We start from the raw sequence: 27,644 nt of genomic DNA on the forward strand, positions 1-27,644 counted from the left end.
AAGCTTGTCAGAGTGCATCCTGCTGTAGTCCCTGTATTAAAACAATTTTCCTTCCAAAATGGGTTGGGCCATTAGTTGAAGGTCAAAATCTGCGTACTAATATACAGAACTGCATGCACCAATTAACTCCCATATGTATGCTAACAATACATATAGATTATATAGACCAGTCATTTCCAAACTTGTTCCGCTGCTTGTGCAGGGAAAGCCCCTGCCGGGCCGGGCCAGTTTGTTTACTTACTGCATCCGCAGGTTCGGCCTTTTGTGGCTCCCAGTGGCTGCGGTTTGCTACTCCAGACCAACGGGAGCTGCTGGAAGCGGCAGCCAGTACGTCCCTCGGCCTGCGCCACTTCCAGCAGCTCCCATTGGCCTGGAGCAGCGAACCGCGGCCACTGGGAGCCGCGATCGGATGAACCTGCGGACATGGCACATAAACAAACCGGCCTGGCCCACCAGTGGCTTTCCCTACACAAGTGGCGGAACAAGTTTGGGAACCACTGTTATAGACATACATTAACAAAACTATACTAAAACATCAATAAGAGGTTGCAAACTCAAGCACTCAAAAGTTAGGAAATGCCAGAATTAAGATTACCCATGTAATCACAATGTTAATGTGATCTCCTTGTGTGTATGCACTATGATACAATCTTTAATTTCATGGCCATATACTATTTTTTCCACACAAACCCAGCCTCATGCAGCGAATCAGCAGCTATTCAATATTTATTTTCTTCTCCATATTCAATGTATGTCCCTAGGCCTTGTTTAACATACACCATCCAATCCCTGAACTGAATAAAAATTATTAATTTCCTCATGGATGTTTCTATGGTGTTTTCATCATAGTATCTGAGTGCTTCACGAACATTAATGAATTTAACTTTCAAATGTCTTGTGACATTAAGTGGCAGTCAGTATTAAATCCAATTTGCAAATGGGGAACTCAGGCACAGAGAGATTAAAGGACAAAACTGTGAGAAGTGTCCACTAATTTTGTGAGCTCAGCTTGAGTCACTAGGACCTGATATTTTAGAGTACTTAGCATTATATAGTACAGTATATATTCAGTGCACAGCTCCCACTGACTTCAGTTGCAGTTGTGATTGCTCAACACCTCTGCAAATCTGTCCTGAGGTTTCTCACCTGGGTATCCAGAAAATGAGGAACACACTATTACTTGCCAACGGTGCAGTTTGGATTAAGAGATTTCTCCAGCATCACACAGGAACTCCGTGGCAGAGACAGGGACAGAATCCATTTCTTCAGGACAGAATACAACTGCCTTAACCATTAGACCATCCTTTATCTTTTCCAGTTCTCTGCCACCACACATCTTTCAACATCTGCCACAAATCAGGCAGGTGTTCTACAAACGACAGCCTCCTTCACTACACAATCCTGATTAATTTGTGGAGCACTGTCCATCCTTTACATTGAATGAGGCAGGGATCCTCTGGAAAAAATAGTATATAATCATGTCATTATAGCATGTATCATAATGCATACATAAAAGATAGACGAATTAAGTTTACACAGGTAAACTTAATCTTAGCATTTCCTAACTTTTGAGTGCTTGGCTTTGCAAGCTATTTCTAACATTTTTATATAGAATTTCTTAATTAAAAAAAATCACAAAATCTGTCATGTGGAACCACACTGAGCCCCAGACTGGGTCATCGGCAGGATTCAGATAATTATATTCACAGCATAGACCTCTAGCACTTGAGCTTACTTAGTAATTAGTAGCAGCAGTACACAATTATCCTCTATATGGACCAGATACTAGAGAGTGGACGAGACACACATCTGCCATTGATTTCACAAGTATTTGCTGACAAGAGAGGAATATAAAGAGTGAGGACACCTGGGTTCAGTTTCAGGTAGAGGAGGGTGCTCTCATGGTTATAGACCCCATTACCCCAGGCTGCTCCTCTGTTCTTATCCTCTCCTGACTTCTATCCATCTAATAATCCCACAGTTCCTGCCATCCTCTAGCTCTATGCCTATATAACTCCAGAACCGCACTCTCTGCTCCTATCCACACACCTGCACACCTGCTATCCTAGCCTCCTTTGCTTCCCCACACTCTTTAGTCCCTGGTTCTAGCAACCCTCTCTCCCTGTCCCTGGATTCCTCTTCCCTCTGCATTCCAATCAATTACTTTCTCCTTCTCTGCCATACAGTCTAGGTGCCTGTGGGGAGCACTGAGTACAGGAAGGAAAGACTCTATGCTTTCAGTTTCTGTACCAGTTCCACAGTGGCCTCCAACAGCCAAGAAAGCAATTATGGGAAAGTCCTGCTCAGTTCCTGCAGCCCTAAGGATGGAGCATGCCCAGTAGAGACAAAATTTGAAGAGAACTTAGCTGCCAAACTTTAATAAATCTCTACTGACCGTGTATAAACTGGGATTATTTGGAATCTTATAATGTGGCCAAATTTGGGCAGATTTTAATTGGGATGGCAAAAGGCATACCCAGTGCCACCCCTCCCCCCCAATTCCAGCCCTTGTTCCAAAATGTGGATATGCTAAAGCTTCTCAATAAAACTATTTTTTTAAACATAATCAAAAATAATGTATTTTCCCCTAAACCTTTTTCTCAGAAATGGCTGAATCTATTAGTTGAAACTTAAATGAACAAAAAACGCATTCTAAGGCAGACAACCATCATGGAAAGTTTCAGCCTGAACGGTTAAGGCTCAGCAAATGAAAATAGGGTCTAATGATGGGAAGCATCAGGCAACTTCTGCATATAATATAAATGTTTTGCGGAATAGTATGTAACTAGAAAAATTCTCATGGCATTTTTTTTCAGATCTGGCAAGAAAAAGGTATCAATTCTTGGGCTCAGATGTAAAATATATCAAGTTTCAATTCAAAAGGGAGTTTGTATGTTGACATAGTAATCCCCTGAAAGTATGCTGTTTGAAAGAAAATGCTCTTGCATATTCAAGTATTGTGCTTCTGGGACAATCCTAACATGAAAACGTATTTTTAAAAGTTTGTTTTGTTTTCTTTTAAAAATATATACTGCATAATGCTCAAAGGCTAACCAGAGGCTGGACTTTTCTTGAGATTGTCATAATTTATTAAAATCTCACCTATATGTAACAGAACACCAGCTCATTGTTTAATGTAGGCATACATTTAACAGCTCTGGGTGACAAAGCACTTTCACAATGTTTTTCATCTACTTTAATCTTGAATTTCCATCTTGATGATGAATCATTACCATCTAGGTGTAGTGACGTCTCCTAGGAATGGGAATGTATCAAATATCTGTGCTACCTGCTAGAAACTTTAAAATAAATAACGTCCTTACTGATCTACCTAAACCATACCTCATACTATTTATTTCCTTTTATTCTTGCTTCTAGCATCAGGCACCACACAATCCACTACAGGTCCTATCCATCACTCTATTTCTCTTTCTGTTATAAACAACAGGACATTCATCTCTAACACACCACACCATAAACTATTAAATCTCAGCAATCTAATCTCAAATTTAAAATATAACAATAAAAGAAATGCTCTGATTTTTGTTTACAGTCAGTGGCTTCAAAAAGCAAATTTCAGAGTCTAATTTTTGCTAATGAAACCTAAGTGATGACATTATGGCAGAAGCACAGGAAAATGCAAGCCTTACTATCATATTCTGCAAGACCTTGTTCTTTCCAAGACCTTTTGTGGGTCCAAGAAGGAATTAATTCTTTACACGAGATAATTCTAGGGCTCTGGTGAGAAGATAGCATTTATGTTTATGTTCACAGCACTGTGTGTACTCTTTAATATACAAATTAAGCAACTCATTTTTGTTGGACTGAAAATGAGATCCCAGAGATAAATGGCCAAATGTAATCTATTATGGAACACTGATTCTATATTCATTGCCAAAATGTTTTACACGCATACAAAAACAGTAGATGGAATCAGTGCAGAAAGGCAACCCGTCATTCCAGAAGTGAAATATTTACACTCTGTGTACTTTTGTTTGTTGAGTGGATCATTATGTTAGTAATATTAAGTGTGATGCAATGCAATTATAAACGCTTTATACTCCAGATAGACACTGGAAATGCTCATTATAAATCATTACTTCCTCAACAGCCAATCAGCATTCTGAATTCCCCAATACTCTGACATATTGTTCTCAGAAAGCAGGGGAGTTCAGGCGAGCTGACAAGCTGGAGAGGAGCTATGTTGCTTCCCTCCTGATGCAGAATTCCACTATAACATTTCCAACAAGGAGGTTTCTGTGCTTTAGTAAGAAAGAAAAAAAAAGCCTAGATTAAGAATATAAACATGTCCACTTTATTCCCTTAATGGAGAATAAAAGTGGAATCATTTATAATGAATGTAGTATATAAGAGCTACAGCTTATGTGAGATCATATGAAATCACATTTGCACCACTCACCAGAGGACATTCTTGGATCAGAACCTGTGGCCTCAGCAGCAGGAATTAGATTATAGTTGAAAAAAAATGTTGCATTTAAGTAACAAATAACTAACCAGACGGTTCTGGCTGTATCAGTCTCATCCCTGTTAAAAGGGTAAAGCAATTTTTTCTAAAATGCAGTGCTTGGAGGGGTCTGAATAAAAGCAGACTGAAGTTAGTGACAAAGCCCTCCTCCTCTAACTTCAAATATAAATTAAATAAATATTCTGTAAAGGTGCATCTTTTTCAATAAGAATACAACAGAAATGAGAGCCAAAAAAAGTGTGCACCCTGGTGTCTACAAAAGATCAGTAGTTGTGCAGGCAGGCTAACATTTGTGCATGTAAAAACAACAACTGGATGCTGACAGTAACTACCCATTTCCATTTATATGCCCATATGTCTGATTTGGACATGCAAATATAGGTTTTGAGTGCACATGCATCTTCTGGAAGCGCCTGTTGAACCCACGTTTGAAATACTCACTCAAAGTGTAATGAGGTATAAGAAGCTGAGGACAATAATGTCCATACCTATACAAAAAGAAAAGGAGTACTTGTGGTACCTTAGAGACTAACAAATGTATTTGAGCATGAGCTTTCATGAGCTAAAGCTCACTTCATTGGATGCATTCAGTGGAAAATACAGTGGGGAGATTTATTCACATAGAGAACATGAAACAATGGGTGTTACCATACACACTGTAAGGAGAGTGATCACTTAAGATGAGCTATTACCAGCAGGAGAGCCGGGGGCCGGGGGGGTGGGGAAGAGAAGAAAACCTTTTATAGGGATAATCAAGGTGGGTCATTTCCAGCAGTTGACAAGAACTTCTGAGGAACAGTGGGGGTGGGGAAATAAACATGGGGAAATAGTTTTACTTTGTGTAATGACGCATTCACTCCCAGTCTCTCTTCAAGCCTAAATTAATTGTATCCAGTTTGCAAATTAATTCCAATTCAGCAGTCTCTCCTTGGAGTCTGTTTTTGAAGTTTGTTAGTCTCTAAGGTGCCACAAGTACTCCTTTTCTTTTTGCGAATACAGACTAGCACGGCTGCTACTCTGAAACCATACCTATACAGTCACAGATTTTTAGAAAAAAACATCTTAAGAATCTCTGAACAATAGGATAATAATACTCCCTGTCCCCAACATATAGCAGTCTGTTTTACTTAGATGGATCCTCTTAGAAACATTTAGGTTTATAGTCTGTTTTTCTCCTGTTACAAATTTCAGTTAAACCCAAATGTCTACACTAACTGCTCCCAACATATTGCTATTGAACCTGACTGCATTGTAAGTCTTATAAAGTTAGCTGCTATAAAGTCTTGGCATCATATTATAATTCATGAAAACAGTATTTTGAATTTGTAAAGGGAATCTTTTCTGAGTTTAGACCTCATAAATATCACAACTTAAAGTGATTTTTCTCTGATTAACTTTAGTTCTCAGTTTTATAAATTAAGACAAATATACATGGTTGTTAAGCATAAAATAATAAATAATAATATTAATAATACTAATTTTGTTTGCAATAAAGATATCAAAAATAGAAAAATATTATACATTAAGTTTAAAAAATCCTAAAAAGGATATATATTGAACATTAAAGTTGAAAGGCCCCAAACTTTACTTAAAACACATACATCACTTTAAAACGTGACCTCCTGATCCTGGAAAATCTAACAGTTACTCAAACTGAAGACGACAGCCTTGATAAAAATTAAAGTTTACGGTATCCATTTTGTAATCCTACAACAGCAAAACTAATATGCACAATTTCTTTGTGATCATGGATGTTCAAGTGAGCTTTAAATTGTCCTTCACACCTTTTGGTACATTCTTAGCATCATGAAGAATTTATTTTAATATCCCCCCTCATCACATAAGGGTGTTTTGAAAATAAATCGATTAATGTTTGTGATACACTCAGATACCATAGTGATGACACCCCTGACGAAATTACTAATTCAGTCTTCAGAACAGGATATGAATAGTCTGCAGTAAATAAAACCTGGGGCCACACACTGAATCATGAAGATACAATAATAAATTGAAGGCTGCATGCCTTTAGCACCATCCTGTGCACTGAATGAGACAGGGATTCTGTGAAAAAAATAGTATGTGTTAATGTAATTAAAACCTGCATCAACATGCATGTGCAAAAGGGGGTTGGGCTAGGGTTACCAGAATTAAGGTTATCCCTTTGCATTTCCTAACTTCTAAGTGCTTGACTTTGCGATCTTAATAATGTTCTTTCAATGAAGTTCTTTGTGTACCACTTCCTAGATTTAAAAAAAAACAAAAACGCAAAAATAGAAAATCTATCACATGGCATAGGGTCCAGACAAATTGGAGGATTGGGCCAAAAGGAATCCGATGAGGTTCAACAAGGACATGTGCAAAGTCCTGCACTTAGGATGGAAGAATCCCATGCACCGCTATAGGCTGGGGACCGACTGGCTAAGCAGCCATTCTGCAGAAAAGGACCTGGGGATTAGACTAGATGAGAAGCTGGATATGAGTCAGCAGTGCGCCCTTGTTGCCAAGAAGGCTAATGGCATATTGGGAGGCAAAAGTAGGAGCATTGCCAGCAGATCGCGGGAAGTGATTATTTCCCTCTATTTGGCACTGGTGAGGTCACATCTGGAGTACTGCATCCAGTTTTGGGCCCCCCATTACAGAAGGGCTGTTGACAAATTGGACAGAGTCCAGCAGAGGTCATCAAAAATGATCAGGGGGCTGGGGCACATGACTTATGAGGAGAGGCTGAGAGAACTAGGCTTGTTTAGTCTGAAGAAGAGAAAAGTGAGGGGAGATTTGATAGCAGCCTTCAACTACCTGAAGTGGAGTTCCAAAGAGGATGGAACTTGGCTGTTCTCAGTGGTGGCAGATGACACAACAAGGAGCAATGGTCTTAAGTTGCAGTGGGGGAGATCTAGGTTGGATATTAGGAAAAAATATTTCACTAGGAGGGTGGTGAAGCACTAGGGAGGTGGTGGAATCTCCATCCTTAGATGTTTTTAAGGTCAGGCTTGACGAAGCCCTGGCTGGGATGATTTAGTTGGGGTTGGTCCTGCTTTGAGCAGGGGGTTGGACTAGATGACCTCCTGAGGTCGCTTCCAACCCTAATCTTCCATGATTCTATGAAAATGACACCCATTGTGGAACACTGGGTTGGAACATTTAGATCCACCACACAGACTTTTGCCACTTGAGGTAAAGGAGCAACTGATAGAAATATGTGGTTGTCATCCTCTAAGTGGACAAGTATTAGAGGGAGATTTTGATGGAGTTTACCCCCTGCACCTACAAGGCAAAGGAAAGAACCCATGTTCCACACCTAGATGGTAATTAACTGATTGCCATCAGTCTTATAAGTAGACTGATGGAGCTCAGTTGGAAAGAGGCAACAGAGGTGACTGGACTCTCTGATGGAGAAAAGTCTTAGCTTAGGGTTTAACAGACAGAAAGCAACAGAGAAAGAACACTACAAGACCAGTTTAGACTCCTGCAGGGGAAGCCCTTGAGCAGAATGAACAAGTGATGTCTGAAAGGCATGGAATGGCTATTAGTTATAAGATTTATTTGGATTTTCATTTAGACCTGTAAGGGGCTTAAACTTTTATGTGATTTGGCTAGAGGGCCACCGCATACAATACCCCAAGGGGGAGCCAGGAGAAGATGCAGGCTGAGAAAGAACATTGCAAATCCAAGGGAGAGCCCAATAGGGGGACTCCATGAAATATGGTGACCAGAGACAAGGGGGCACTCCTGAAGGGTGGACATGCTACTATCGGGATGAGACATTTTGTCAGTGAGTTTAACAGATATTTGCTGACAGAAGTGGAATAGTCAGACTTAGGAGTCTTGGGTTCCATTCCAGATTCTGGAGGGGAATGTTCTCTAGTGGGCATAGACTCCAACCTCAGTCTCTTCCCTCACATCCATCTTATCCCAATCTATTTACTCACAACTCCCATCTGGCTCTGTCCACTCTGCATTAGATTCATAGAGCTTCCTCCTCTACAATGCATGGTCCCAGCAGGTTGAGCACAGGAGAAACAGGCTTTCCTGCCTCAGTTTAGGTACCAGGACATAGCATAGCATGGACAAGAGTAGCAACTTCACTTTCTGGACCGTGCACAGTGCAGACAGACTCTTCAGAGATATTGGCTGTTAAGCCCTAGCAGGTCTTGACAGAACATATTCTAACTGAATTTTTTCAAAGGCTTATAACTTAGCAAAACTTGGGTGAATTTTCCTGGGGAAAGCAAAAGACACATCTTTGACATAAAAACCAGCTCCTGCCAAATGTCAGGTCCTTACTCCAAAGCATCTCATAGCAAAGGTGACCAGAAATATTTAATATGTGCATAAAAGTATTTTTCTTGAGAGCATCATTCTCAGAAATGGATGAACCTTTTTGGTTGAAGTTTAAAAACCAAAACCAACAAAAACGAAACCTCCACAAAGCCCAAGGTAGATATCCCTCATGCATAATTTCAGCCCAAATGCTTAAAGTTTGGTAAAATTATATGCAATTGAGAATAAGGTCTTATAATGAGAAGTGTCAGACAACCTTACTGTAATACCGTAATATTATATATATCATCTATAATATCTATGATTGTTGAATAATCACCCAGGTTACTAGGGATTTCTTGAATTAACACGACACTCATTATTAAACTATACTGGATGTACTTGCAGTGAATGGGAATCTGCATGGTATTAAATAAAACTTGCAGAGTTGTTCTGCCATGAACGGGGCTTAGTGTAAAACCAGGTCGGGATTCTTTGGAGATGTCTCTTATTCAGTTGATATAAAGACCAATTGTAAGATCCTCGGCATCTACAATTCCTCTGTATCACTCTAGTTCTGCAAAGGGCCGTTAAAGCTGCCTTAAGGTAACAGCTAAGGATTTTCCTGGCATTGTAGAATCCTGTGCTGGCATAGGACTAGCATCACTGCTGTTTCTTATTTCCCCAGGCTAACAGGTGCTTAGGGGAGGGTTGGGGTATGCAGGGAGAATTACAAGAGCACAAGATTGCAGAGACAGACTACAATTCTTTGGACTCACTGGAGTCTGTTATCTACTAGACTTTACTAACTAGAGCAGTGGTTCCCAAACTTGTTCCACTGCTTGTGCAGGGAAAGCCCCTGGCCGGGCCGGTTTGTTTACCTGCTGCATTCGCAGGTTTGGCCAATCGCCAGTGGCTGCGGTTCGCTGCTCCAGCCCAATGGGGGCTGTGGGAAGCGGCATGGGCCAAGGGACGTACTGGCCGCCGCTTCCAGGAGCTCCCATTGGCCTGGAGCAGCGAACCGTGGCCAGTGGGAGCTGCGATAGGCCGAACCTGCGGACGCAGCAGGTAAACAAACTGGCCCGGCCTGGCAGGGGCTTTCCCTGCACAAGCGGCGGAACAAGTTTGGGAACCATTGATCTAGACATACAAACTTTAATACTTCACAGTGGTTTCCAATATCAATTTTCTTAACACATAGCTGAGGGCTAACATAAGAAATAGACTTTCTTCCCAATACATACGGGTCTTCCGAGCAGAATCTTCCACAAAGAGAGAAGAAATGTCTTCATCCACTCCTGCTTCATTCTTTGCAATACAAGTATACGCTCCTGTATCTTCATAGCGCACATTGCTAATGTGAACCTCACTGCCATTTGCTGAAAACAGAGGGAGAACACGCCATGTGAACAACAATTTCAGTTTTGCTACAGTGCTTTCAGATTACACTCAGGAAGTTTTCTCAGTTCATCCTAATTAAACTGCTTTCGTTCCTGAGTTCATGCTTTTGAGCCATGCCAAACTACTCCAAAGGTATAGTAGTACTATCAACCATTTCACAAAGAACAGGAATATCTCAATTGTACTTGCTGCTTGGATCTAGATGTCAGTTCCAGATTAGATACCTGCTTGAGTGCTGATATGCCCTCTTCTATAGACTTTAGCTGTTGTTACTTATGCTGTATATAATCATTGACATTCTGGCGTCTTGTATTGCTGATTTAACACAAAATAACATGGCTTCCATAGAACATAATGGGGTAAATTTTCAGCTCAATTCAAGCTGAAAGAGAAACGGCTTCTAGCATATGGGATGCTATATTAATTGTATTTATTTATAATTTGGTATAATTGAGTTAGAAAAATAGAGAGTCGAATTTGCATAACCCAACCTCTTTTTCATGCGTACACTCCTGCTCACCAATCAGAGTGCCACTGCACACGCAGATGATAGTTTATATGTGCAAAATGTGGACAAATGCCCTTGAAAATTCACTCATATGTGCTTACAGCAATAAAAGTCAAACAAATGCAAACTGTCAAAAGCACAATTACACCACATGCTGAAAAACAGATATAGCTCCTAGTTTCTGCAATGCTACTCAAGGAGGCTGGGATGAGGGTCCTTTGAAATATCAGTCTAAGAAAATCCACCTTTCTGAAACGGTTCTCAAATATGCAATATTGCTCTAATACACTTTTCAATTGATAATTCTGCCTTAAAAAAAAAACAGCCATAGCGATTACTACATCTGGAAGTGAATGCAGAATAGCAGCTGACAGGTTTGTACAGCATTTTATAGTAGGATTCTGTGGAAACCTGTCTCTGAAACAATTTCAGGGCTATATTTCAGATATGCTTCTGAAACAGTACACTCAAATAGTGTTTTGTGCACAAGTTTGTACACACAAAATCAATCTTTGTGCATACAAATGAGAAATTGTATGTGGACTTGGGTAGATAGGTGTACAATTTTCTGGTTTTCATATGCAAATACCCTTTTGTAATAGGAGTGCCACTCTGCTGTAAGTGCAAAATGTGCCTGCTCAAATTCAGAATCCACGTTTAAGAATCCAATCTTTACAATTGTATATGGACAAAATGGGACTCAGGGATGTGGCATATAGCTTGTCAAGGAGCACTTTTCTTTTGTTCCAGTCTTTACATTTTTTTTTACTGCTGATTTGTGGGGTAAAGGATAGACAGGTTACAGGAAAAATATATTAAGATTATCCATAATTTAATTTTTAATAAAGTGTATTAAGTAAGAAGGCATGAAATATGTTTTCCTTGAAAAAAGATAATTTTCCTCATTGTATTTATCTCTAGACATCTAATGTTAAAGTCAGAAGAGAACCTCCCTAAACAACCCTCCAGAGCACAAGTGAGCTGTCAGAGTCCTGAAGGCATGTTCCCATGGACAGTGGTCCTGCAGAAGGAAACGTTCCCATGGTATGAAGTGCTCCTTCAAGGGGAAAGTGGGTATGTCTCTTGGGGGAGCTGAAGTGGTTAAGAGAGCTCAGGATGATCACCTATAAGGGTAAATACAACACTCTCTGCACAGAGCTATCTGCTACCTTCCCATCTGTACTCTTTCCCCAGATGCACTTTGGATTATTGTCGATAGGAACTCAACACTCTCACACTCCCCAGACACTTCTCTGTCTAGAGGAGTCACTGCCCCATGCCCTACCTTTGAAGTTGAACATAATGGAGTTGTGGAGGGAGACTAACACCACAGGGTCCCTTAAAGTGGCAGATCATCCAAGAGAAGGATGGATAACAAGTAGCTCTGCACATGGAACAGAGGGATCTCAATGAGCTATTTACCCTGCATTCAGACAGACCTGAGATCACTGTTCCCTGTAAGCTGTGAGCATGTGCGTGTGCGCACAGATCCTAAACCCCATGCACACGGCGAAACACCACGCGCAAAAAATGTGCACAGAAGCACAACAATTTGCACAGAAGAATATTTTGTGCACACGGCCTGTCAAAAATTAGAGGGAACATTGCCTGAGATCCATGGGATCACTCCCTTTATCTGCCTCTTATTGTTTCACAAAAGCATTTTCCTTTAGATTGTCTGTTTGCAAGAGTGCTCCCCACACATCCCTTCAAGAGAGCTTTCATAGCATCCCCACTAGCTGTGCATATTTTGGGTGCTTCTCTTGCTCTTTCTGCTACCAGGTTCCTTATCAGAGGTCTGAGTGTTCCTCTCCTTCCTGTTCCCAATAACTTAGCAAAACTTAGGGCAGCCTTGCGTTTAGGCAGCCTGCTAATTCAGGTGTTGCTCATTGCTGACAATATAGTAACTCTCAGCACTGGGGGACCCTCTCCTATGAAAGGGTGGGAAGTCCTTGGGATTAAGTGGATAAGACTGCACTTTTATAAAAATAGAGAGGGGAGATTAACAGCCCAAGATTGGCCTTTAATTTACACTTTATATAAAGTACAAGTTGCTAATATAGAAATAAGTATACAGCTGTACTTTGAAAGCTGCAGGATCTCCCATGCATCTTTAAATTATATCCATTTCAATGGATGTTCAATCAAAGCTCCTACCAAAGCCCAAGAATTATCTTAGAGCAGTAAAGAAGTTAAAAAAACAAATACATTTCAGAAGTGACAAGTGATTTCAGGTGCCTCAATATTTGGGAGTTCAACCTGAGACCTCTTAAAAGGGCCTGATTTTCAAGAGTTCTGTGCATCTGCTCCTGAAAAAAATCAGACCCTTTTGAGGTGTCCCAACTTGGGCAAAAGTGGAAGCACCTACAATCACTAATCACTTTTGGAAATTTAGACCTAAATGACTAAAAATACACTAGAAATTAGATCCATCAAATCAACTTTAAGTACAACTGAATCTAGTGTCGGGAAATAGAGGATTATTTAAATTTTGTTTTAGAGTTAAGGATAAAACTGGACCCTAGGATTTGATCCCACTCCAAACTTTGGGAAAGATCCAGAACTAGACTTTGTGTCTTGGGGTTCTTCTTTCATATTAGAGAACTAGATTGCCATTATTTACAAATTTGCATTAAATATTAAAATGAAAACATATGGAAACTTATATCCTCCCTCTGTTTTTATCAATTATTTAACATTTTAAAGTATCTGGGAATAACATATGTATGGAAAGTCGTACAAAAAATAAAGCCGCACAGTATTACGTGAGACTGCATTCTGGATATTAGAAAGCATAGGGGCTGCTTCAATAGGACAAGAACTGACCTGAATCTTCATCCAAACTTGAAATGAACCAGAAGCGAATTTTGTTAGGAGTTGGAAAATGTTGATTATTTTTCTTTTTCTTTCATTTTTGCCCTTCTCTATATCATTACTTTGGCTACGACAGGAAGCACTGAAATACTGCAAAAGGCGAATCTTGTGATATATCTGACCTGACCAGATTCATTACTTTTAGAAATCTCATGAAGGAGCCTGCCTTCTGTCCAATTTCCAGCCAAAAGTAGCATCCACATTTTCAGTGCTGTCTAAAACCAACTTTGAGGGTTTTCTCTATGTTCTGACAGCCTTACTTCTATTGAGTTGTACCTTACTCCTTGAATAGCCTCACTGGCATTAGTGGAACTACTCACACGCTGTGGTACTATTCACCCTGAGTAAGGGTGCCAGAATCTGGCCCTGGCGCATTTTCAAAATAAAAACCATGATGCACTTTGTCATGAAATACTTCTACAAAAAGATAAAAAAGAACAGATTTCCAAAAATGTTGCACAGTTGTTGCTAACTCACACCTGCATATTTCTCAGAGGGGAGGATTTTTTCCAGTCACCGAAGGCAAGTCTACACTGCAGCTGGGAGTTTACTTCCCAGCGTGGATAGACAGACCTGGTTAACTAGAAGGGTTGAGGCATGGGCTAACTGCCTCAGTACAAACCCTCTGGATGCACACTAATGGCTCAATTCTGCAACCCCTTTTCAGGTCAAGTAACGGATATTCACAATAGTATCCCCACTTATTACAATGAGATTACTCACATGAATAAGTACCACTCACCAGTTATGTCTTCACATGACAGCTAGCTGGAGTTAGCACACTAGAGTTAACTGCACTCAAACTAGCCTAGCTTCAGAGATCTTGTCCACACTTCAAAACAACAGAGGGTTACACAGAGTGACTTGATTACCAGCACAGAGCGATTGCATTAGCTGCTGATGAATTGTTGTAATTCTAGCTGTTGCATCCACATTGCATTTCTATCTCAATGTAAGCGGAGGAATAGTCCCACTATTGTGGGGAACTTTCCTGGCTTCTGCACTACCCCGGTGAAGTGGGCTAGTGAAAGGATCTGAGTCCTCGCTCCCACTTCCTTTACCCAGAGGCCTCCCTGCCCTTGAGGACTCCCCTTCCACTCTCCAGTCTGGCAGAGTACTTGTAACCCTGACAAGGCTGGGTCCAGGATTCCTCGGGGGCTCGACCCCTAACCTTGCTGTGGTCACCTAGGACAGGGGCTAGGGTGTCCCCACTCCAGGGTACTCTCTCTGCACTGGGCACTTCCCTGACCCACTGATCATTATATACAATTTAAAGCAAATACAAGTTGTTTAATTAACAATTAATTTAAAAAAAGAATAAGGAAAAATGGGAAAGGTTAAAGGAAAACACATCCCCCTGCTCTGTAGCAGGGAACATTGAAAACAGTCTCTGAACGCCAGGGCACTTCACAGTCTGTTCCTTGTAGGTCCAAGGCCTCCTTCTCAGGCCCTGCTTGTGCTGCAGGGATGTTGCGGGTTGGACACTTGCAATGGTGGTAGCCACACACCTCTGGGTTTTGGGTGTTGGGACCTTTCTTGACAGTGTCAGCCCCCCATCGGGTGTAGATCCCCCTCACAGTCTGGCCTGCAAGGACCCTTGGCTGGGGGTGTCTTTCTGTGCTGGGCCCTTTGCCCAAGGTCCCCCCTTGACTGGCCCCAGTTGTTCACCACATCTGGCTCTGTGGCTGCAGCCCTGTTCCCAGCACAGGATCTGCTCTCTCCCTGGGCTGTTTCTCTGGCTCTGGGGCTGCAGCTCTGCTCCCAGAACAGGATCTGCTCTCCCTGGGCTGCTTCTGTGACTGCTCCTAACTCTGACCTGTTTCCTGGGCTGCTTTTCTGGTCCCTCTGAATCTGGCACAGCTCTGCTCCCCAGCTCAGCTTGGGCCCCTGCTTTCTCCTTAGCTCGGCCCCACTCTGTCTGACCCAGGCAATTCCAGCTCACACGGAGGACGGGACCCCCCCTGGCCTCCTGACTCCCTGATTAGCCTGCCCACCCTGTTCTGGAACATTGGTCTCTCCCCATTGTTCCTGGGGACTGTCAGTCTCTGGGTCCTGATTTCCCATTGACCCTTCCCCTTTAAGTACTGGGAGCTAGCCAACCAAAACAGCGCCACTGAATGTTAGTAAGGGGGCAACAGTCCCCTGACATCAAGCTTCAACAACAACAGAGCTTTAACAACCCTCTTCACCCTACCCCCAAGAACTAGCTAGCTTGAGTTTAAAGCACCATCTAACTCCAGCTAGAGATTGTTCTGTATGGAGAGGAGTTCAGCTGAGGTAACACTCAAGTTATAACTCAAGCTAACTGTGCTGAGAAGACACATCCATTGTGAGTAAAGGTGGCAAAATAGGATCATGACAATTCAGATACTTAACTCTTGGAGTCTTCTACTCAACCTGCAAAGGAAACTGCTAGTATTGCTGGACAATTCTATTACTGCTTCCTGTATTGCCAATTCCTGTCCAGCAGGCAAGGGTGGTTTTTAAATCTTAAAAGACTGTATTTTCAGCCTGGCTTTTGGCAGAGTTCAACTCTTTGCTGGCATTTTATTTACAGCATGTATTACAAAATGGTATGAGACACCTTTACTAATAAATGTATATATGTTTCATGTTTATAATGTCCAATAACTGATTAATGCTCTGTTCTAGTCATTCTTTACTTATCTCAGTGAACAGATTTTGATGGTTTTAACAGAAACTGCAAAATTTACAAAATTCACTTAAATCCTAATCCATCCCTAAAGTAAACTCTTTTGTTTTCAATGGAGGTAGAGTAAAAAATGAATTTGGAACATTGGGCCAAGTTCTGCTCTCATTTGTGGTGGAGTAAATCTGGAAAAATTCCATTAAAGTCAATAGAATGAGTTTTGATTTACACCAGTGTAACAAATAAAAACAATAACTGGGATTCTTGGCTATCTTTTTTTAAACATATTATTTTCTCCTAAATTAGATAAATGGCAAAAACAGCATAAATTGCAGTAGTTCCAAGTCAAAAACTTTAGTACTGAATTGCAGTTAAACGATGATCTGGATTGTGTGCCTTCTGCTACACAGACCTGTGCAGAGGAGTAAGGGAGAGTAAGAATCATCACCCTTCATTTACATGGATCTTAGGTTTAATATCACTTGCCCCATCTGGTACAGGTTGCAGGGTAGGAGGAGTCTTAGCTCTTCATTGTGCTGGCTCACACAGATAAACTCTAGTGCAGGACTGGAGACAGGTCCAGGTATTGAAATGTATTGCAGGTACAGGCCAGAATCAATTACTCTCCCCATTCTCTCACTCAAGCAAAGGGGGAACAGGGAGGGATTTGTGCCTCAGAGGGTACCTCTAAGGCACAGTGTCTCCTGAGGTGGTGCAATTCACACTTGTCTCCTTGGTTCAGGGCTGTGCCTAATGGCACAATGTCTCTCTAAACAGATAAATTAAAGCAGCATGAAACGTAAAATTCTACTGTAGAATCTCCATTGTTTGTTTTAAATCAAGTCTTGCCCTTAGACAGTGGTAAGTATGCCTCTTTACCTTGAAGGGTTAACTGTTTGGATAACTTTGGAGTAATATCAATTCCATTCTTCAGCCAACCAAGCTGTGGGTTTGGGATACCTTCAGCGTAGCATCGGAGGCTTGCTGTCACACCAGGCTCTCTGGCCTGGCTCTCTGGATAGACTCGAATGACTGGTGGAACTGAATACAGAAAACAATTATCAGTCAAATGAAAAGCAAAATTATCACATTAAAAAAAAATTCTCCAAGCTGTTGATTCTAAGAACCTTGAAGCCATATATAATGAGATAATGAAAGGGTACTGTGATATTACCAGCATATTTAACAGTATCTAGCATTGCATTCCACAGCAAGTCAATTTCTGAAAGAGAAGGCATGTCATTGTGAGAAATCCCTCTTTCCCTTGTCAACAGTGTGACTGCACAATTCTGAATTTTAATTCAGTTGTTCTTAGGGTTTGATATTGATTTCTTTATATATATATTTCCTTTGAAGAACAGGATTTTGTATGAATCATTTACAATATACCAACATCTTTCATTAGGATTTATACATAATGTTCAGATCATGTTTTACCTACACTTCACAGTTTGATGATATTTTTGGTTGTTTTTACACTCTTGGAAAAACGTTCTCCTCCATCCTCCTCCTGTGCTGTCATGCATCTTCATATCTCAGCCTTTACCCCATCACCTCACAGAGCATTTTTCCAAGCAATGAGCATTAATCCATTTTATATGAACAAAAATATCCATACTTATAATAGTTGATGCTAACAAAAAAGTGAATGATAAATCAACACTCAACTCTTAAGAATTAGAAAGAGATCTTTAAGAGGGGTAGATTGCCTATTGCAGGGTTTCCTGTCCCTTCCTCTAAAGCATGAGGTGCTGGCCACTGTCAGACACAGGATACTGGGTGAGATGGACCTGGGTCTGATCCAATACAAAAATTCCTATAGTCCTAATTATTTTAATTGATAAATAAGGCTGGCTGGATAAAAAGAATTTAGCGTTGTGAAAAATTTTAAGGTTTCAATTTTTGTTTGCATTGCATATTGGAAGAAAACAGAGATCTTTGGAAACGTTTACTGAAAAAACAAGGGGAGAGAGACAGATCCAGTTTCAAGTCCCTACTCTACCTGATTCAGAGCAAGGACTTGAATGCAGGTCTTCTACATCACAGGTGGTGCGCTAACCACCTGGCTATTAGCAGAAGATCTTTGCTTTCTCTTCTTCCCCCTCCTCCTTCCCCAGAGATACCCTCCTGGACCCAAGATGCTTTCCCAACAAAAGCATCATCAAAACAACTGCTTCCACAAAAAGTTTCAGTTTCAACCAATCAGCATTTTCCCACAAAAGAAAAAAAAAGAAACAATTCCAATCAGCTTTACTGATGAACTACAAGTAACATTTACAAGACATAACTATAAAAAAACTGAACATGCAAGACACAAACATATAAAAACTGAAGCAACTGCTTAAATTTATTATATTGCTCTGAGCCTGCCTTCCATAAACCCTCCACCCCTTTTTGCCTGTTATCATTTGTTACATTATTTCTAAGTTTAAGTTTAGACCCCAAAGATGCTATGTGGAAGGATCCTTATGCATGCATAGAGACTCACGGACATCAGCGTGGCTCTGCTTGGACACAAAGATTACCTTTCACAGATTCAATTTCAGGATTGGGGCCGTAGATCATAAGATATTTGGGGCATGCCTTTTTTCATGTTCTGAAAAATCTCATGCATATTTAAGACATTGTATGCAATTTAATAACCATAATAATTAATAATGAAAAGAGAAAAATATTAAATGGAAAGAGTACAGAGGCATAAAGGGTAGGAGAATAAAGGGAGAAGAGAGCACTGAAATATGCTTGGATAGCACACCTCCATGGGGCATCCATCAGCCAGTCTATAAAAAGAGAAATTGGGAGCCCCTGCATTTTAGGCTGCAGTATTGCTAATATAAGAACGATATTTAACTTCACATCTCCTTTTGTTGAATCTGGATGCTGTGGTGTCTCTGCCCTCCCAGAGGTTACTGGAGGTAGTGATATGGATAACAGAATACTGTCAGAAGCTCAATCTAGATAAAATGGAAGTAGTGTATATCAGTAAGTAGAAGGTCTGTGTGTGCACGCCTTGTGTTCTTCCTTTTACCCACACAATCCACAGTGTATGAGTTATTCTTTATGTGTCACTGCTTTTGGATGCCTATACAACAGGCAATGGTTCAAAGCACCTATAGAATTTGCGTATATTGAAGGCCCATCAGAGTTCACATTTAATGAGGTTTAGAGGCAAAATGCTTGCACTTTTTTACTTTGATTAAAACTCATTATATTCCCCATAATTTATTAATTTAAACTTGTTGTTCCTACATGGTACTATTTTATGTACATTTAAATGCTGTTATGGTGCCCAAATGTTATGGTAGAGATATTAATTAAACATAAAGGAAGAATAAACAACAACATAATTACTGAAAACTGTTGAAGAGATGCTTTACTTCCATGCCATAACGTGCTTAACTTCATCTTCACTGCCAAGGAATAACTCTTGAATGATCCGGTGAAAGGTTCAGAACAGCAACCATACATACAGTATCCACCAATACTTCATTACACTATATAGTATTGAAAGCATTAACATATATGGTGTATGTCATTTTTTATATTGCCCTTAGAAGTTTTTTGGGAATGCTTTTCCTGAAATACTGGATATCTGTATTTTACACATTTAACTGATACAGCCAAAATTCCACTAGCAGCAAAAAAATCATATTTCATGGCTACATTTCAATCAGAAGCTTATTTTCATCTGATCAATTTGTTAAATAGTAGCTGAAGACCTACAGTATAATCTATAGCTACTGTATGACAACTGTAAATATAACTTTTAAAGTCACAGGAAAAAAAACAGTATTTTATGCTAACAGTGAAATCCTCTAATTAAAAATGATTTTTGGTTCCCACTTTTGGTTCCCACCCAGTTTTATTGTGCTTGTAGTAGATCCCCTTAAGGGTGGGAGCAAGCCAAGGCTGATTACAGAATGAGCCATACTTTGGGAGAGATCAGGGTAATTTCCCTATAAAGAGCAGGAGGAGCCAAAAAGCTTGGGAAATGGTAAAGACTGTGAGTGACTAGTCCAGGGAAGATCCTAAGGGCTTGTCTACACTGTGACGTTGTTGACAAAACTTTTGTCTTTCACGGGTACTTAAAAAAAGCCTCCCTGCGAAAGACAAAAGTTTTGCTGACGCAAGTGGCACTGTGAATGCGGCTTTGGCAGCAGAAGTGCTCTCCTGCTGACAAAGCTAACACCGCTCGTAGGGTTGGAAGTATTTTGTCGGCAAAAGTGCTGACAAAATACCAACAGAGAGCGTTTATACACACTGACTTTTAGTGACACAGCCTTGTTGCTAAAAGCTGCGTAGTGTAGACAAGCTAAGATTAAGGGAGTTATGACAGAGGAACTGTAGTGAGCAGGATGTTCCTACTAGAGACCCTGACTGGGAGAAGGGTTTAGGTCCCTGGAAGTAAGAGGGCTGAGCTCCAGCCAGGTACAGCTTGAAGGTACATTTATACTACAATAAAAAATTGGCACTGAGTCTCAGAGCCTGGGCCAATTGATTTGGGCTTGTGGGTCTTGGGCTCTGGGGCTAAAAACTGCAGTGTAGGTGGTTGGGCTTGGACTGCAGCCCTGACTCTGAGTCCCACCCTCCTGCAAACCCAAGTCAGATGACCCAGGCCAGCCAGGGCCATGCTGCAGGAGACACACAGGGGTGGGTGGGGGAAGTTCAAAAATCAACTAAAAAGCATGTTTTTTTTAAAAAAAAATATATAATTTTTGACTCTTAATTTTTGAACCTTCAGGGTTGGCACTATTGTGAATAAAAATATTTGTTGACTGCATCAGTTGTAGATTAGTATTTAAACATCTTACATATTTGAGCAGCTCTTACATATTCCATCAGGTTTCAAAGTAACAGCCATGTTAGTCTGTATTCTCAAAAAGAAAAGGAGTACTTGTGGCACCTTAGAGACTAACCCATTTATTTGAGCATGAGCTTTCGTGAGCTACAGCTCACTTCATCCGACGAAAGCTTATGCTCAAATAAATGGGTTAGTCTCTAAGGTGCCACAAGTACTCCTTTTCATATTCCATCAGGTAGAGGGAACTAGAACTCATGCCCATGGTAGGGGGGCGGAGGAAGGAGGAGGCGGCAACCAGAAAAACAGAAATTTTAATAGAACTGGTCAGGTTGATATACTAGTAAGTATAGGAGCTTGTCAGACTATTTAGCTAATAGAACTGTTTATTTTTAGGAAATGGAAGAGTGCCTATAGCTGTTCGAAGACACTTGCAGGAAGTAACAGATAAATATTTTTCTTTCAGGGATAAAAGCAAAATCCTTTTTATTGAGAAAAGGATGTTTTAGTCTGCCATATATGGTGTTTGGAAGCCTTTAATCTGTAATTCTACATATTAGAACCTCTTTGCTACCTCTAATTTTACACATCCTTCCTGAGATACAATACATTGGTGTACTTCTTAGTAGGCAGAAATCTGAAGCATTTCTTTATTAACAGGATCTAAATGGGGCAACATACTGGGGCATTTCTTGTAAACAGTTGGATAACACCTGAAAATATTTAACTGATTATGTTGGAATGGGATTCATTTTTTCATTTAGTTATCTTACTTCATATCTCTCCAACTGTGTTTTGTGACACCAGTTAACTGCTCCAAATTCTATTTAATTGTAGGAAATAAAACTTTGGGGAAAGGGAGGTATGTTTCTTTAACCTTCATTACAACTTGTTTCTCTTTTACAAAGAAGCTCAAAGTTCCTGCTATTTAATGTATAATTAAAGATAAGATCACCAATTACTTTTGCTTAAAAAAAATCTAATTAGCGGATTTAAGAAATCTTGGTTAATCATTGATTACTAATAGGAATATGCCCACTGTGATATCACATCTTTTTTCTGCCAATAGTGACATGTTACATATCAGACTTTCATTGATAACTGTGTACTGTAGCACCTTCACAAGACCTTGATAAGTGTTCGTGATTATCGTTATTTTTTTGCTAAGGGGAGTGTTAGTACAGCAGATTAGTGTGGCCTGTACCTCTGGAGCTCATTTAAACAGGTGGTTTGGCTCTGGGATTTAAGAACAATTAGTTGGATTGCCTCAGGTCAATTATTGTGAAATACTCCATAATAAAATACACACATATACAGTCATATGTCTAAAGCACAAACTGGAAGAAGAAAGTAAGGCACAGGGAGGTGAAGAGAATTGCCCAAGATCACCCATAGGCCACTGACAGAGCCAGGAATAGAACCCTGAGTTCCAGTCGAATGTTCTAAGCACTAGACAACATTGTTTCCCTGTAAATCTTTAAATCTGAAAGGGAGTAGGCCTAGCAACAGGGAGAGGCTTTTACTTTCCCCATGAAACTCCATTCAGAATCAACTGACTTTTAAGATATCAAAAAATTGCCATTTGCAGTGTGCACTAAGCTCATTAGAGCTTGCTTAAAGCCTGTTGCTAAAATCACTGACGATTTCATCTGAGTATATTCCCAGCATTGTACAGAGTTAAATCTCTTCCTCTGCCATCTCCTTAAAATACCCTCTGGCTTAGGGAAGGTGCACAGAGCTGGGAACCAGGAGATCATACATTCTAAACTTACCACTGCTGGTAAATGATGAATAATTCAGTGGTTTTCTCAAAACTTATTGTTGAACTAGCTTCACACCCCACAGAAAAATTACACAAGGTGGGAGATCTTAATCTTATCCATTCTGCTTCTCAGGTAGAATATGCCAAATATATGTGCTTGGCTATGTTGTCAGTAAAACGGGATTACTAGTGTATACATAACACACTATTTCAATTAATTACTCTTCTTCTAGTGAGTGGTCCACAGGGCATATCTGCGATTATGTCATAACTGCTCTTTAGTCATTTAGCCCATGTGATCTGTGTTGCAACGCAGAGACTCCAGAGTTCATGCTCTGCTGATGATGTATGGAAGGGAAGCATTATAGTTGAATGCATCTGATGAAGTGAGCTGTAGCTCACGAAAGCTTATGCTCAAATAAATTGGTTAGTCTCTAAGGTACCACAAGTACTCCTTTTCTTTTATAGTTGCAGTTATAGTATACTATGTTTTGCCTGTTTTCTTCTTAATAAACCAAAGGAAGTTATAAAAAAACCAAAACCTTGAACAACAACAAAAACATGACATCAGTCCCTGGAAAATCATGGAGCAGGTCCTCAAGAAATCAATTCTGAAGCACTTAGAGGAGAGTGATCAGGAACAGTCAGCATGGATTCACCAAGGGCAACTCATGCCTGACGAACCTAATTGCCTTCTATGATGAGATAAGTGGCTCTGTGGATAAGGGGAAAACAAGGGACGTGTTATTCATTGACTTTAGCAAAGCTTTTGATACGGTCTCTCACAATATTCTTGCCAGCAAGTTAAAGAAGTATGGGCTGAATAAATGGAGTATAAGGTGGACAGAAAGCTGGCTAGATCATTGGGCTCAATGGGTAGTGATCATTTTTCTCCATGTCTAGTTGGCAGCAGGTATCAAGTGGAGTGCCCCAAGGGTCGGTCCTGGGGCCGGTTTTGTTCAATATCTTCATTAATGATCTGGAGGATGGCATGGATTGCACCCTCAGCAAGTTTTCAGATGACACTAAACTGGGAGGAGAGGTAGATACGGTGAAGGCTAATGGCATTTTGAGCTGTACAAATAGGAGCACTGCCAGCAGATCAAGGGAGGTGATTATTCTCCTCTATTCGACATTGGTGAGGCCTCATTTGGAGTACTGTGTCCAGTTTTGGGCCCCACACTACAAGAAGGAGGTGGCAAAATTGGAAAGCGTCCAGCAGAGGGCAACACAAATGACTAGGGGGTTGGAGGCACATGACTTATGAGGAGAAGCTAAGGGAACTGGGATTATTTAGTCTGCAGAAGAGAAGAATGAGGGGGGATTTGATAGCTGTTTTCAACTACCTGAACGGGGGTTCCAAAGAGAATGGATCTAGACCGACTCACTGGTAGAAGATGACAGAACAAGGAGAAATGGTCTCAAGTTGCAGTGGGGGAGGTTTAGGTTGGATATTAGGAAAAACTTTTTCACTAGGAGGGTGGTGAAGCACTGGAACAGGTTGCCTAGGGAGGTTTCTAAGGAAACTCCTTCCTGAGAGCTTTCTAAGGTCAGTCTCGACAAAGTCCTGGCTGGGATGATTTAGTTGGGGATTGGTCCTGCTTTGAGCAGGGGGTTGGAATAGATGACCTCCTGAGGTCCCTTCCAACCCTGATATTCTATGATTCTATGATCAAAGGAAAGTTATTAAAGTTGCAAAGTCAAGCTCTCAAAGGTTAAGAAATGCCAGAATGAAGGCTATTCATACAAACTATATTATGTTGCCAGTTTGTGTGCATTATAATACATTCTTTAATTATACAAACTCATACTATTTTTTCCATAGCCTCGTTGTGATACACCCTAGGAAATGAGCTTCACCCTAAGAGTATTTTCTCAAATTTAATAACTAATAACAGCTGTGATTGTGCTCCATGTGCTCATGGAAAGAAAATTTTATGCATGCATGCTAAAGCACTCATTAATGGTGTATTTTAAATGCAAATGCTTGAATACTTAAACCAAAAGTTTTATAATGGACAGAGGATCTTATGACTAAATGGCAAGGATAGGGTTTCTAGGTCCCCTCATCAGAGCCCTGCCAAATTAAATGAATCAAAGAAGGTTCTGACTACACTCTTTGCAACTAAGACCATTAAAGTACATGGAATTACTTGATTTGAATGTGGTGCAGGAAGAAATCTATCTCCAGCTAATAAATTCTACAGTAACATAATTTTTCTAGGAATGATGCCTCAGGCAAGAGTTGTCGATCCCTATTCCCCAGAGACATATAAATGCTAGAAATGAAATGAAATCTATTTAGTGAAAAATAATAATAATTCCATAATGAACTGGAAACTACTAATGCTCTAAAGAATCATCTTTTCTTTTAGAATTAAGGAGAAATATCTGACTTGGATGCAAAAAGCTGTTCAGGTTAAAAGGTACTTGAGTACAATGGGCCAGTTCCTCAGCTGGTGTAAATCTGCATAGTTGTACTGATTTACACCCACTAAGAATTTAGCTCAGTGATTGTTCCTTTGAAGTAGTAAAATATAACCTCACTGAAGAGGGTTTAGTCCAGAACCCAAATGTGGCATGAGGAGAACACATGCAATCATTTTGCACGAAAGCTCCATAGAAGTCAGTGGGGCTTTTGGGAAAAAAATCAATAGTAATGAGCAGAGATAAAGATCTCATGTTATGTTATTACTTATTTAGCTCTTCTGTAAAATACACAATGGAAATCAAACTATTTCTATTCCAGCTTTTAAAAAATATATGCCTGAATTAACAGATGAAATCCTGGACTTTTCTTTATCACAAAAGATATCAAGTCCTGGAATTTATCCTTTGGAAAAGCCATGCAAGTATATCTATGGTCATTTCATTTATATGAAAGAACAACTGAGCTGTAAATAAGGATCTGGTGTCATCTAGATATTGTGCACATAACTCCCAGTAGAATCAGTAAGATTAACATCCATGGGTATGGAGAGAATAGATCCATAAGAACAACATCATATACTCAGATGACATGGTAAATGTTCAGGTAATGAGAAAAAGAAAACCCAAATGCAATTACTTCTAAGATATCTACATTATGCTTTTCCCAGGGCACTTTTGAGAGCTTGCATGTGTCAGCTGAAGTAGAGTCATCGTTTGAAACCTCAGGTTACTGTAAATTGTTCTAATCATATCACGCTAACATAATCCCAAAGAACAACAACAAAAAGATTGATTTATATTCCGCATTGGTCCTTAATAAATACATTCAGTTAGAATAAAGAATAACATCCCAGAGCAAGGAAGTAAAATAACTCTTCTATGATACAATCTATTTTTTCCCCCTAGCGTCAAAGTGTGATCTGTTATCTTGAGAACTAACTGAACTCTTGTGATTCAAGTAGGAAAATTGCATGATGTAGGTACTTTGAGAGCAGTGGGTTGGGGATATTTGGGATGAATAGCTGACCCACCGCAATTGTTTTATTCCAGGAGAAAACAAGAATGAATTGGAGGTGAATCATAAGGTCACTCACAAGTAAACCAATCAAAAAGTTAGATTTTTTGAAAAAAGTTTTGCTGCTGCCATTATTTGCTTTTGTTTTAAAGAATTCTGCCATTGTTCTTCCACAGTGTAGTCATACAACTGCTGTAAAAAGGGTTAGAAATAGGTTTGATGGAATGAATACAAATGTCTTTATAATACTGGTAACTCACCACGGCATTTGTGGTGTTCTATTTGCACTATTTTCTTTTGTGACTAAAGCAAGCTTTCAATCAAAAATTATGGGGCTGATTTTATAAATATGTTATGGGTTAGTGAACTAGCCAATGCCTCTTTGTCTGAAATATTATAAAAGTATTCAATCAATTCACCCCATCATTGTCCTAGAACAGGCTTCATGATTTTCATATTATCTCTTGCCACCAAAACAAAAAACAAACAAACAAAAAACCCTCCCATATCATTAATGTTTCCAACATAGAAACATTTCAGATCTTAAAAACATGCAAACATACTCCAATATCTAAATAATCTGCTCAAAATTTTATGGCCACATTAATCCCTCAATTTCATCATCATCAAATCACAGAAATTTTAGAAGAAATTTTGTTGACAAAAATTAAGTTTTTTAAAATAGATATTTCATAAAGGAATTAAGAATAGCCCATTTCAGTTTTTGACATATCCAGAATTGTGGGGAATGATCTATTGAGTCAGGAAGACTCAGCTACATGAGCTCTCCACCATCAAGCAGGATTTCAATGACCAGCCAAAAACATTCCCATGCTGAATAATTCATTTAGTGTGGAGCCAAATCTTTAGCCATTTTTGTTGAATAGGTTTAGTTAGTCTTGTATCTTAGTCCCTCAGTATAGAAATAATCCATGTCATGAGGAAGAATTCTTCAACCATTACATTTTACATGTGGAGTTTTAAGGATTCCAAATGTGATATATGTTCATTTAGTACAGGCCCCAGTCATGCACTGTCAATTACACAGCCAATAGCTACAATACTGGGCCCATAACATGTAGTGATAGATTTACCTACTGTATGCTGACAATATAATTTAGCTTGATTTCACCAGAGAAAATTGAGTGTGGACCCATGGAAACATTTGGATGAAAGGGATCAATCCTATGCTCAACAGCAAGAATTTAAATATTCTCTTATTAGGATTATCTAATGATTCTATAACACTTTGACAATGTAAAGTGTTACATAAGTGCAAAGAATTATTAATCAGTAAAATAATTATTCCTGCACCAGCATTGTTTTGTGGTGAGTTGTCTATTTACTATATGTATGAGAAAAGGCTTAAAATACTTAATGTTCACATAAAACATTATTTACATAAAAAGTAAAGAATGTATTCTGTCCATAATATGCAAATTTTTATGCAGTGATTATCT

General features: G+C 39.8%; 1 protein-coding gene across 3 annotated transcripts in view; it reads right to left on the bottom strand.

Moving 5' to 3' along the window:
- The window catches only part of FSTL5 (follistatin like 5), a 588,878-nt gene that overhangs the window by 102,245 nt on the left and 458,989 nt on the right, over positions 1-27,644 (bottom strand). For all 3 annotated transcript variants that reach the window (XM_084625380.1, XM_084625381.1, XM_084625382.1), the window contains exons 9-10: positions 17,059-17,220; positions 9,991-10,125 (exon numbers count right to left, since the gene is read on the bottom strand). In XM_084625380.1, coding sequence (XP_084481506.1) covers positions 9,991-10,125; positions 17,059-17,220 — 297 coding nt within the window. The remainder of the gene's footprint in view (positions 1-9,990; positions 10,126-17,058; positions 17,221-27,644) is intronic.

Source organism: Lepidochelys olivacea (genome assembly GCF_965140295.1).
Source record: "Lepidochelys olivacea isolate rLepOli2 genome assembly, chromosome: 4".
Taxonomy (NCBI): Eukaryota; Metazoa; Chordata; order Testudines; family Cheloniidae; genus Lepidochelys; species Lepidochelys olivacea.